The sequence below is a fragment of the Pseudorasbora parva genome, chromosome 1 (genome assembly GCF_024679245.1).
Source record: "Pseudorasbora parva isolate DD20220531a chromosome 1, ASM2467924v1, whole genome shotgun sequence".
In the NCBI taxonomy this organism is placed as follows: Eukaryota; Metazoa; Chordata; class Actinopteri; order Cypriniformes; family Gobionidae; genus Pseudorasbora; species Pseudorasbora parva.
Genome location: NC_090172.1, coordinates 48,902,983 through 48,916,786, shown reverse-complemented (window position 1 = coordinate 48,916,786; position 13,804 = coordinate 48,902,983). Strand labels below are relative to the sequence as shown.

The 13,804-nt window shown below is 36.7% G+C and overlaps 1 protein-coding gene across 9 annotated transcripts in view; it reads right to left on the bottom strand.

Annotated features, from left to right (window-relative positions):
• Positions 1-644: 644 nt before the first annotated feature.
• Positions 645-13,804, bottom strand: part of si:ch211-200p22.4 (phosphatidylinositol-binding clathrin assembly protein) — an 80,818-nt gene continuing 67,658 nt past the window's right edge. For 6 of the 9 annotated variants that reach the window (XM_067444362.1, XM_067444372.1, XM_067444343.1 and 3 more), the window contains 4 exons: positions 12,278-12,304; positions 8,382-8,438; positions 7,788-7,904; positions 645-4,301 (listed from right to left, as the gene is read on the bottom strand). In XM_067444362.1, the coding sequence (XP_067300463.1) occupies positions 4,287-4,301; positions 7,788-7,904; positions 8,382-8,438; positions 12,278-12,304 (216 nt within the window). In that variant the 3' untranslated portion in view covers positions 645-4,286. The remainder of the gene's footprint in view (positions 4,302-7,787; positions 7,905-8,381; positions 8,439-12,277; positions 12,305-13,804) is intronic. The other 3 variants (XM_067444352.1, XM_067444423.1, XM_067444383.1) reach the window with 2 other exon arrangements.

Here is a 13,804-nt window from a genome sequence, read left to right as displayed (position 1 = left end):
TAAAGCACAATTAGTAACTAATGAAATCAAAATTAATGTCTGGCCATAGTCCAACAAACACTTGAAATGTCATGATGGAAATAGCAAACCTCTCACAGAACCATTTTATCATGTAGATAGACCGTAAAGTTGGGGAAAAGAACCACTCGATGGAAGGTGTTGGTGCATATCCTTTTCCACACATTATAACCAGCTCCACATACACGGTTTGGACAACTTTAAAACAGCTGAGGTTGGTCATAAAACAGAAGATTCACAAAGAAACATTGGTTGAATTCGCAGCTTCTGAGTCCACTGTCAAAAAGTGCTACAGAGAAATAATCAGGTGGTTCCTGCTGCAGTGAAACTCGTGCAATAGATTCAACAGAAATCACATCGACAGACGCGAAAACACAATACGGCACTATACAAATTTGACCAGGTATTTAAAACGTGCGTTCATAAAAACCCTGCATTATGGGCCACGAGGCAGGCATGAAGTGCAATTTCAAGAGGCCAGAGAAGAGCAAACAAAAGAACGGGACATCAGGTCATCCAAAATGAACTCCAACTTGGGATTTAACCGGGTTTCAATCTGAGCAGATGGATTAGATGGCAGACAAAAAAGAAAGGGAAGATGAGACTAAACAAAAATAACCCACAACTCAGGAATGAAAAGGGAGTTTATTTATGTCAATGAAAGACAAACAAAAAACAATCCCACAATTTCTGCTTTTAATTTTCACCATGCTGAATAAACTCCTTATGGTCTGCATAAATAAATTACAAAACATACAGTGAGGAAATCAGCATAAACCTGGAGGTTCTTCTTCTTTTTTTTGGCATTTTATGATAAATAGATTTGAAAAGGTTGCTGCATTGCTGGCTGATACACGGTGCTTCTACAGAATACATATTTTTGAATATACTGCATATATCTATGTTACAGGAAAATAAGGATAAAAAGATGCTAATATGAATGTAGCAAATAGCCTACCTAAAAAAAGCCAGAGGCCAAGACAGCTCCATGACAGCGCAAAGGTAAAGAGAGGAACCTGAACGCCAAGCATCCCCACTAGAGACCTAAGATGTGTGACAAGCTGACACATCGTTTCTGAATGTTTTCCAGGCAAGCTAATGAGACGAGAGCCAAGGCGTATAAAATCAGGCTAAGTAGTTCAGAAGTACACTGGATTTGGCTGCTCTTCAGTCTGGCCGAATGATCTAAAATAAAGGATGAATGAAGAGCGGTGATTCCAATACACTTAAACATTTGCTTTATGTGCACAACCACCCCATAAACACACACACACAAAAAAGCCTCGGGTCACAATTTAGCAGCTGTTGTGAATGGCACACAGTTGACCACAAGGGGGAGCTATGAGAACAAGAACCCATGAACGTCTCTGCATAGCAGTGGTGCTAAATAATCATGGAAGTTTATTTCCTGAACTTGGTTTAACTTAGCTAAACCAAGTATTTTCAAAAAAAAAAAAAAAGAGCCTTTGGTCGGTCATCAGAAAAGCGTTCATGAAAAAAGTCAACACGCCTACAGGTTATCCAAAAGCGATATTCTCAAAGGTTGCCAAATAAACTCGCGTCTTGAGAATGCATACAGAGCTTTTAATTGTATTTTCAAAGAGGCAAAAATATAGCTAAAAAAAAGCACGTGTGAAATATATGTGCTGAACGACCTGCAACTGAAGATTACCATGGAAACCCCGGCTCATGATAGAACCCTAGCACATCTTGAGATCTTTCGCACTCCCTGAAGCTCACAATCATATATTCTCTCTCTCTCTCACTCTCTCGTACACATACGCCTCCGGTGACGGGATAATAGAATAGATCCTAATTAAACGGCATTGTTCCTCAGTGCCCCGTTACCTTGCAAACCCAGCGAGAGTTATCAACATTGAGCCTGCATATAAAACGCATTCGGTCTGAACCAGCTGGACCCTCTGACAGCGCTCAGAGTAGAATAAACTCACAAGCTTGTTAAGAGTCGCTCAACAAGGAATTAGTAACCCACTCACAAAGAAATAGCAAGCAAAGGAACATGGTGCACATTGTTTCTCCAGAAGGGAGGGACGGCGCTCACACCGCATGTAACAGCAACGGTGTGAAACTTGTGTTGATGTCTTTAAAAAACATACACTTGAACTGCTAGAAGGTCAAACTCAGTTCAGCCTTAGTTCATGTACTCACCCTCGTATATTTACACTCTCTCTCTCTCTCTCTCTCTCTCTCTCTCTCTCTCTCTCTCTCTCTCTCTCTCTCTCTCTCTCTCTCTATATATATATATATATCACGTTCAGTAGAAGAAATAAATGCATGTTTGAAACGACATGAGGGTGAGTAAGTGTACGTTCTGGGTGGACTACCCTTTTAAGTGGGCTGAACCTGGTTTTAAATAAATGACGAAAGGATATGCTTGCATCCCAAAAACCATTCTGATAAAAATGTACACACAACTGACTTGTATAACCATGTCTTAGCTGCTATAACTTGTCTTACAGGTGTAAAGAGGAGTGACTTTTAACACTACAAAAACCCTTGGCGGAAGGATTATTATTTGTTATTAATAAATTCAATGTTTGCTGCTGTGTGTTGATTTTCTGAAACCTTGCTATCTATAGGCAATAACATTTATAAAAGCAACAAGCCATGTGAATCCATGGTTTACAGTGATTTCAGAACAGGTAAGGGGCATACACAACCCACAAAAGTGGATATCACTCTAAATACACTGTAAGATTCTAAAATCATAGTAAACCACGGCTTCACAGGGGTTATTGCTTTAATTTACCACGGCACAACCGCAACCACGCTGTATCTCCACTACCGTTCCATCAATCCATGCAGAATTGAAAACTAAATGGTATCACTGAACATAGCATGAAGAAAAGAAGCAGGAATTATGGGATGGTGTGAAGGCTTGAGTGGAAACCTGCTCTATAAAGGGATTTCAGGAGGATCAAAAATGCTTTGGCTGTACAAGCATAAACAAAAGATACCCTGTCAACAGTGCCCCGTATTCTGAGGAACTGCACGAAAACAGACTAAAAGTAGATTTTAGCTATTGATTTGGTTCCGAAGTTGGCAAACACCGATAAGCACGTCCTTCAGAGAAAGAGTTGTGATGTCAGGCGCTGGGTACAAGGAGCTAGCTTATGGCATTTTTCTAATCACAAATGTACATAATTTGGCAACATAAAACAGAACAAGATTTATGTAATTCCCGAAAATATTAATGAAAAAAAAGGGGAAAAAAAGGGCCCTACACCTTGTACCCTTCTCCAATGCATCCGGTCACTCACTCCCAGGGTGGGCGGTACATGTGGGAGTGGGTTTCAAAGTGTGAGATGTAGTCGTAAATACATGACATGTTTGGTTAACACACAGAAGAGCAGGAGCAGATATGTTTATCAGTGTCCTGGAAGTGACAAAACAAGGTGGGAGGCCAGTAAGAGGGCTCATGTAACACTAGATAATGTGCGTGTGTGCAAGACCACCATCATGTCTGAAACGACATACCCTAAACCAGTATAAACAAAGAAGAAATGACTGGCTATTTTGCACAGAAGCCATCAGTAACAGTAAGACATGTTAATTGTAGGCATTAGACTACTAAAGTTCTAGATATGAGACAAGTCCAATGTTGCATATTATGTTACACATATATGTATGTATTAAGTGCTTGGGGGGTGCAGGGCACCTTAAATAAAGGGTCAAATGCTTCTCTTTTCTGGTCTGAAATGAGAAGCCAGGGCATTGTGTTAAAGAACCATTTAAACATGTTTATGATATAGTAACCTGCATTTTCTCCGCCAACATTCACCGTTTTCCTGAACTCAGCACAGGCATTTTCATAACACAGCAAAATATGACAGTACCAGGAAGTCCACTGTGATGGGCTTCAGACTTAATTAATATTAATTGTGAAGTAAAAAAAAAAGAAAAGAAAAAAGAAGAGCGCTCAGTGCATGGTAATTTAATACTGGCAATAAAATCCACGGTTTTCATGATGTATCACACCTGCCAGTAGACACAGTGCCCCAGGAAAGAAATGAACCTCAAGAGATGAAAAATGAAACGCTGTGCGCACTCTCATTTGGTGTATGTGTGTGTTGGGTGAGTCGTTTCAGACAGTAAGGTAAGCATTCTTGACACAAACACATTTCTCTCTATATGCACATTCTTTCTTTTCGTCTCGCCCTCTTTTTATCTGGTGGTAGTTGGATCCTCCTCTCACTTGCTTGGTGTTCCTTTCAGCTGTCTTGTTTGGCGCTCTGCTGAAGTGCTGCTTACATGAACTGCATCTGTAAAAAGACAAAGAATTATAAATTAAGAAAACGGCATCAAATCGCTTGGAAAAGGCCGTGTGAATGCAGCAGTATGTAGCAGAATGTCTGTAAATGGAGCATTACTCACTAAGGCTCTGTTTATTTTATTAAAAATAAAAACAGTAATATTGTGAAATATTATTAAAATGTAAAATAACTTTTCTAATATATTTTCTAATGTATTTTCAGCATCAATACTCCTGTCTTCTGTGTCACACGATCCTGCAGAAATCATTCTAATATGCTGATTTTCTGGTGAAGAAATATTTATGATCATTATAAATGTTGAAAAAAGTTCATAAGAACAGTATTTATCTCAAATAGAAAGCTTTTCCAACATTGTACTAATGTTCAAAAGTTTTGGGTCTGGCGCACTTTCTATTCATGAATATGGAAGCTTAACTTTCATAGGAATTCATTGAAACCACTCGTTACTTTTTAACTTTGCTCCACTCTGTTATTAACGCCCGAGCTGCCATGTGCATGTTACTTTCGGTTAGACAGAATTAGTGATTAAAAGCCCAGTCTGTGATACCGGTATCACCGGTGTTGTCACACACCGATTAATCGGTGGGAAAATTCTCTCACCATCACGTCCCTATTTTAAACAACTGTTTTCAACATTAATAATAATCATAAATGTTTCTTGACCAGCAAATCAGCATATTAGAATGATTTCTGGATCATGTGATGCTGAAGACTGTAATGATCCTAAAAATGCAGCTTTGCCGGCACAGAAATACATTTTAAAATATATTGGAATAGAAAAGTTATTTTACATTTTAATAATATTTCACAATATTACAGTTTTTTGTATTTTTAATAAAATAAATGCAGCCTTGGTGAGCAGAATAGTCTTCTTCTAAAAACATAAAATCTTTCACAATAAAAAAAATATATGTTTAAAAAAAGGGGAAAAAATGACAAAAATAATTAGATTCTGATTGTTTAATATTGATGACAACTAGTAGAAGGCCTATTAGGCTTTTCAACATCATCTATTGACAGAAATGCAATATAACACACATAACTATGTTTTCAGTGGTGTATAAAGACCTTACATAATGTACTGTTATGTTTTTATCACCTTAGATAGCCATTTTTATCTCCATTCATCGCGAGCCCCCTTACAATGAAATCGCCATTTTGCACCACCATGTTTCTACAGTAGCCCTAAACGGACAGACTTCTCTACAGAGCCTTAATCTCTGCTCTCTCTCCAATGACAACATTTTTGTCCTGTGACGGCCACCATAGCTTCTCTATGTGCTTTGAAAGGGAGGGGTGATTGTTGAGTGATCGCAATTCACAACCTCACCACTAGGGGTGGGCGATATCTCGATATTTAAAATATATCGAGATATTTTTTCAGCTCGATATGGATTTGGACATATCGTATATATCGATATATTGTTTATATTAAATTCTGATTCCGCCACTTTGCTTGTTTGCCTTCTCTGTGTTGTGCTCGCGGAGCCTCGCGCGCCTCCCGCCTCTTGCTTTGTTCCCCCTCCCCTCGCGTGTCGTCTCATTGAACACGCAGTGTTGCCAAGTCCGCGGTTTTCCCGCGGAATTGGGCTTCTTTTAACCACTTGCCGCGGGTTGATTTTTTATTCCGCGGGTTAAAGGTTTAACATATTGCATCAGTTATATTTTGCTGAAATGGTTGTGTTGAAATAAATATTTTACTTTAGCCAATTCATATTCCCCCAATGATAACAAGGATTCTAGGATGATGACATAAGCAATATCGTATCAGCATAACTGTGCTGATAAGCGCACACTTTGTGAGGTACAGTGGCACTGCTGGGCTTGTTCGCTAATGTGTGTGTGTGTGTGTGTGTGTGCTGCGGCGCGCTGCGCGCACCGGCTGTTTTCGTTTCCATGGTAACCGAATGCGTGCTCTCCAGGGTTGTTGCTGGTAAATAATAATTTAAAAAATAAATGTCATACACAGAAGAATTTTCTGTAAATTAACATTTAATGAGGAATATCTTGCAATGTTTATTTTACATTATTTTTAATTAAGTCTATCAATTAAAATAGACTGTTTATAATTACTTATACAGTTATCTTTTAGTATAAATGGTGTGTAGTGCATAACACTACCATAAAATGTGTATTGGAGTGTTATATTTAGATTTTTTGGTATTGGGCTAGTTTTGGGCTAGTTGGATTGGCCATTGGGCTACTTTTGGGCTATTTTTGATTGACCATTGGGCTGGTTTTGTTGCGAAAACCTGGCAACCCTGTGAACACGGCTGCTTCCACAACCAGGTGAGGATTAGTTATCATGTTGACAAGCGCGCACGTTGTTCAGGACTCAGTTTAGAGACCATGTTTTCCTTCTAACACAACTGCTTGCTAAAATTCATAAAGAAATATTAATGTTCATCATAGTTCAAATCGCACGTTTCACCCACAGTCAGGTGATTGACACTACTGGTGCGAGACGCGGTCACAATCATGCCATTTTATGATCTGTGTCTAACTGATCGCATAGTTTTCGGTTAAAATGTCAAAATGATCGCATATCATTTGAAAACATTTAAAAAGTATTGCAATATCATTACTATGATTATTTTGTCAGCTTTATCACGGGATTATGATGAATAGGTCTATTCACGTTTTAACCAAGAGGGAAAAACGCGACATCCCGGGTGTCCTGAGACACGCGGTGCTCTTCTGTAAGTTGTACTGTATCATATTATCATATAGCCTACCTTCTGACATTCATATTTCGTTATGTAACTGGAAAAGAAGTGAAATTCAGCTCATGTGTAGCCTACATGACCTGCATGATAAGTTTGAATTTTGTCAAACTCATGACAAACATCACTGTTTGAATTTTGATACAAATTTAACAGGAAGTGGTGTTATGACAAACAGTTTATTTATATCACAGTCATGCCCCCATCTTTCGGCAAAATGCTTACTGTTTACTTTAACTGTAAAAAAGGGAGTCTTTGATTCATCTTTTGAAAGCATGAAATAAATGAAAAGAAGGCAATATTATTTATTTTCTTTTACAGTTAAATTATTATTATTTATGTAATCAGGGAGTTTTTTATTTTAAATGTCGCAAAAGCACTTGACTACCTCTTTGCACTTCAATTAAAAAAAAAAAAAAGGTTTTTGTGGTATTTGGCATATTTGTTTTTGCTGTAGTTTTTAGGGGGTTATTTTTCCTGTAAAGATATCGAGATATATATCGTATATCGAGATATAGCAAAATATATCGAGATATATTTTTTGCTCCATATCGCCCAGCCCTACTCACCACTAGATGTCGCTAAAATATACATACTGCACCAGTATGAAAGTTTGTTGTATTAGAACTCTAATGTATGGATTAAACGCATGTGTGGCCAATTTGTGTGATATAAGTGGATTAACTTCCGTGTGTCCGTGTGTGTGTGTGTGTGTGTGTGTGTGTGTGTGTGTGTGTGTGTGTGTGTGTACCTGGGCTCCAGGGATGGGGGTGAAAGGGTTAGTGGGTCTGAGAACAGCCTGGTTGTACAACATGGGTTGTTGGGTCATCACTGGAACCCCTCCCATCTGTCCCAGCTGAGGAGGGACCTGAACCCACCCAAACATAATTCAGTGTTTTTCTTTTCAGCTATTAATAATTTAATGGTCCCACTTCATATTAGGTGGCCTTAAGTACTATGTACTTACATCAAAAAAATAAGTACAATGTACTAACTGTGTTTAAATTGTATTGCAAAACACCTTTGCTGATATTGAGGTGAGATATGGGTAGAGTTAGAGACAGGTGTGGTGATATGAGTTTAAGGGTAGGGTTAGGTGTAAAAGTGCCAACTGTGTAATTACAAATGTAACTACAGAAATCAATTACAGACGTAATTACATGCAGGTATTTTTTTAAATGTAAGTACAATGTAAAAACATGTATGTACACAATAAGTTCATTGTATCAAATGATTAATTAAAATGTTACTACATAGTAGTTAAGGCCACCTAATATAAAGGGGGGTCCATTTAATTAATATACATAATATCCACCTAGACACTGTCACAAGTCACAATACTCACCATTCCATACACAGGCACTTGAGGTGTTGTCATGGGAAACGCCATGGGAGCCGGAGCCTGTGGTAAAAAAAAGTATCACAAATCAACCATCAATGTGCTGAGTGATCAAACAATGCTGCACTGATTGAACAAACAATGACAGTCATCAAACACTACTGTATGCTCATTAAACACCATTGTGCTCACTAATTATGTCTGGTTCATTTAAAGATCTGGTTTAATGCACAGATGCCTCGACTGGTCTATTCAACACATGCAACAATGGAGAAAAAACATGACTCAAGGACTTGAGACATGCCTTTTACTAAAAAATTCAATGAACAATGCACAAGATGTGGTGTTAAAAAATGTTTGGTCTCAGCCAAAGAAGAAAAGAAACTCGGCATCACAGCAGCATTGTCTTTTTACTATAGACTACCATTCAAAAGTTTGGGGTCAGTGATTATTTTTATTTAATTTCTTTTATTTTTTTTAAGAAGTGAATAATTTTATTCAGCAAGGACATTAAATTGATCAAAAGTGAGAGTGAAGACAATTATAATGTTACAAAACCCTTCAGTTTCAAATAAATGCTTTTCTTTTGAACTTTCAATTCATCAAATAATCCATGGTTTCACAAAATAATTAAGCAGCAAAACTGTTTTCAACTTTTATAATGAGAAGAAATGTTTCTTGAGCAGCGAATCAGCATATTAGAGTGATTTCTGAAGGATCACGTGAAACAAGACTGGAATGGAGTAAGTTTTAAAATAAATATCAAAATAGAATTTTAAATTGTAACTTAATCAAATGTATTTTGATCAAATAAATGTAGCATTTCCAAAACATTAAATGTACCAAACTTTTGAATGGTAGTGTACTGTATATCTGAAACAGTTCCCCCTAAAACAATGACCTACCTGAATAACTGTCACACACTTAAAAGCATTTCACCTTTTTTGCCACCTTATTCTGATCACGGCATGTATTCATTCGTTTTGAATCATAAGCAGGTTACGTAAAATGCAGCCCCTAAACACACACATTTGCACAGGTCTGGTTTGCAAGTCAAAGCTCCAAAAGATGAATGCATCAAATGCTACAGAAAGGGCACGAGAGACCGAACAAACATCTATATGTCACAGGGAAATCAACATATGACATTTTCTGTGTTTATCAGGCATGAACTGGAAAAAGAGGGTGTTGGAAGTCAGAGTAAAGTCCTGTTCACACAGAATATATATTAAAAAAAGTTTAAGAAACATCAAACTATTGTTTTTTAATTAGTCTCGATAGTGCATGATAAAAAGCAACTGTGGCAAACAAGCTCAAGCTTAAAAAAAGTCATAATACACATACACACATGATATATTATTTACACATACATGTATTAAACTGACAAAGCACCTTATTATTAGTTAAGGATGAACCAATATTAAAAATCTGTAATGCTTGTGATGTTTTATGTTATGCTTTTGTTTTAATCTCTCCATTTTTCCTTTTTACTATTTTTTCTAAATATATACATATGCATATACATATGCACTCAACTAAAGGATTATTAGGAACACCTGTTCAATTTCTCATTAATGAAATTATCTAATCAACCAATCACATGGCAGTTGCTTCAATGCATATAGTGTAACTGAATGTCAGAATGAGAAAGAAAGGTGATTTAAGAGATTTTGAGCATGGCTTGGTTGTTGGTGCCAGACGGGCCAGTCTGAGTATTTCACAATCTGCTCAGTTACTGGGATTGTTATGCACAACCATTTCTAGTGTTTACAAAGAATGGTGTGAAAAGGGAAAAACATCCGGTATGCGGCAGTCCTGTGGGCGAAAATGCCGACTGATTCAAGCTGATAGAAGAGCAACTTTGACTGAAATAACCACTCGTTACAACCGAGGTATGCAGGAAAGCATGTGTGAAGCCACAACACACACAACCTTGAGGCGGATGGGCTACAACAGCAGAAGACCCCACCGGGCACCACTCATCTCCACTACAAATAGGAAAAAGAGGCTATAATTTGCACAAGCTCACCAACATTGGACAGTTGAAGACTGGAAAAAGGTTGCCTGGTCTGATGAGTCTCGATTTCCTTTGAGACATTCAGATGGTAGAGTCCTAATTTGGCGTGAACAGAATGAGAACATGGATCCATCATGCCTTGTTAACCTATGCAGGCTGGTGGCGGTGGTGTTATGGTATGGGGGATGTTTTCTTGGCACACTTTATGCTCCTTAGTGCCAATTGGGCATCGTTTAAATGCCATGGCCTACCTGAGCATTGTTTCTGACCATGTCCATCCCTTTATGACCACCATGTACCCATCCTCTGATGGCTACTTCCAACAGGATAATGCACCATGTCACAAAGCTTGAATCATTTCAAATTGGTTTCTTGAACATGACAATGAGTTCACTGTACTAAAATGGCCCCCACAGTCACCAGATCTCATCCCAATAGAGCATCTTTAGGATGTGGTGGAACAGGAGCTTAGTGCCCTGGATATGCATCCCACAAATCTCCATCAACTGCAAAATGCTATCCTATCAATATGGGCATTTCTAAAGAATGCAAATCAATGCCACATAGAATTAAGGCAGTTCTGAAGGCGAAAGGGGGTCAAACACTATTAGTATGTTGTTCCTAATAATCCTTTAGGTGAGTGTATAGTACAGGCCACAAGTTTGGATACATTACTATTTGTAATGTTTTTGAAAGAAGTTTATTCTGCTCATCAAGCCTGCATTTATTTGACCAAAAATCCAGATTTTTTTAAATATTGTAATAAATTATTACTATTTAAAATTTGTTTTTTAATTTATTATACTTTAAATTATCATTTATTTCTGTGATGCAAAGCTGAATTTTCAGGATCGTTACTCCAGTCTTCAGTGTCATGTGACATCCAGTCTATCACATTATCCTTCAGAAATCATTTTAATATTCTGCTTTATTATAAGTGTTGGAAACAGTTCTGCTGCCTAATATATTTGATGAATAAAAGGTTAAAAAGAACTGCATTTATTCAAAATAAAAACATTTTCAAATAATATAAATCTCCTTTAATATCAATTTTTATAAATTTAACACATCCTTGCTGAATAAAATTATTTATTTATTTCAAAAAAAAGAAAGAAAAAAATGACTGACCCCAAATTACTGACCAGTAGAGCATATTGTTGTTACAAAATATTTCTATTTTTAAAACATTTGCTTCTTTTTTTCTTTTTTTACTTTTTATTCAAAGTATCATAAAAAAAGTATCACAGGTTATGAAAAAATATTAAGCAGCAGAACTGTTTCTGAAGACTGGAGAAATGATACTGAAAATTCAGCTTTGCATCACAGAAATAAATAATTATTTAAAGTATAATAAATTAAATATCAATTTTTTTAAATTTTAATAATATATCACAATATTAAAAAAAATCTGTATTTTTTATCAAATAAATGCAGGCTTGATGAGCAGAAGAAACTTCTTTCAAAAACATTACAAATAGTAATGTGTCCAAACTTTTAGCCTGTACTGTATGTACTTACTAAAAACTAAAACCAATCATTTTAAGAGCTAAAGGTTCTATCATTTGGTTTGGTTTGTATGTTACTTCTAAGCACATGAACAACCATAGTGTGTTAATGGTTTCATTTTTGTTTAGATACTTTTCTAAGTAATTAACCATTTTCATCCATGTGAATCATCTTTCTTCACATCTTCACTTTACTGCAAACTTAATTCATTAGAATAAATAGGTGTAGATAGAAACCTAAAAACAAGGTGTTGAGAAGAAGAGTGTGAAAGAATGAAATGTGAGGAAATAAGAGAGATTTGTCTGTGTAAGAAAGAATCGATCCCTCTTAAATGATACTCAAGAAGATAATAGAACTTTCAGTTATAGCAGGTACTTACATAACTAGTATAGAACATTCCAGTCTGCTGGGTTAAGCACAAGAAAGAAGATAGAGAGAAAGACAGAAGCATACAGAGTGAGGAGAGATGAAGACATTAGACGAGGGGAGAAACAAGAAAGATGCCGACCACAAAAAGGTGAAGAAAGACAGAAAGAGACATTGAAGGTTAGTCATTCACAGACATCAGTTCTCTCAACTTCAGTTCAGAGGTCAATCTACATTGAATGAGACAGAAGAGAGGCCCAACACACATGTAAACAGCTGAGTCAGTCTCACTTACATCTCACCTGCCCGATTGGATTAATACACAAAGCTTGAGAACAGGAAGTAAATACACTCACACTTATATTTCCTGAAGATACACAATATAGTACAACCGCAAACAGGAGCAGAAACTGCCATCTCAAAACTACTGAAATCTAAATGATGTATGGATATTTGAACTGAGCTTCCAACAGATGGTTCCCTCTGTGTTTGTAAGTTTAAGAGTAGTTGAAATGATTTGTGTGAGAGAAAATGTCTGTTTACATATGCATGAAGGTCTGTATATTAAGTAGTGGTTAAATGTACAGTCATCCGGTCACAGGGTGATCAGGACATCAGGACATGAAGGCCCCTCTATACCCTGGAGGGGTTTATTTTGCTATGACCCTGCTTACATGGCTACAGTATTAATACATAAATTGACATGAAATATTGAGTGGATTTATTGTGTTATGTGAGAAGAAATAGACTGCACTAATATAAGAGATGCTAAAAACAGCACAGAGATGTAGGAAATCAGTTGACTTGAAAATTATACAGTTTAGTGTCCTTTGTCCAAATTAATTTGACTGCAGAAATCAATCTATGATTGTGAAATATTTGAATGGTAGTGTATATTCAATAAGAAATTAAAGTACTAGTTTACTCCAGAATTTAAATTTCCTGATAATTGACTCACCCCCATGTCATCCAAGATGTTCATGTCAAACATTCCAGGACTTCAACGGGGTCCAACGGGTTGAGGTTATTTAGTAAAGAGCATTTAACTTAGTCTTTGCACGTTCGCTGTGTAAACACTGAGGGGGTACTTCCGCCCATGTTACGCGTGACATTTCCAACGTGACTATGTAACGTGAAGTCGTGGATGCTAGTGTAAGATGAGCATTTGTGGTTAAAATATATATCAACTAACATTTTTTGTGAAAATTACAGATTGTTTCGCTAGATAAGTCCCCTATTCCTCAGTTTGGATTATGTAGAGCCCTTTGAAGCTGCCCTGAAACTGCAATTTAGACCTTCAACCGATTGGACCATGTTAATATTTTTTTTTGACTAAAGAAAGAAAGACATGAACATCTTGAATGACATGGGGGTGAGTAAATTATCAGAAAATTTTCATTCTGTAGTGAACTAATCCTTTAAAAAAATTTTTTAGCAAAGATGCATTATTTGGATAAAAGTGACAGTATATCACTTTTATATTGTTACCAAAGATGTATATTTCAAATAAATGCTTTTCTTTTTAACTTTCCAATCATGA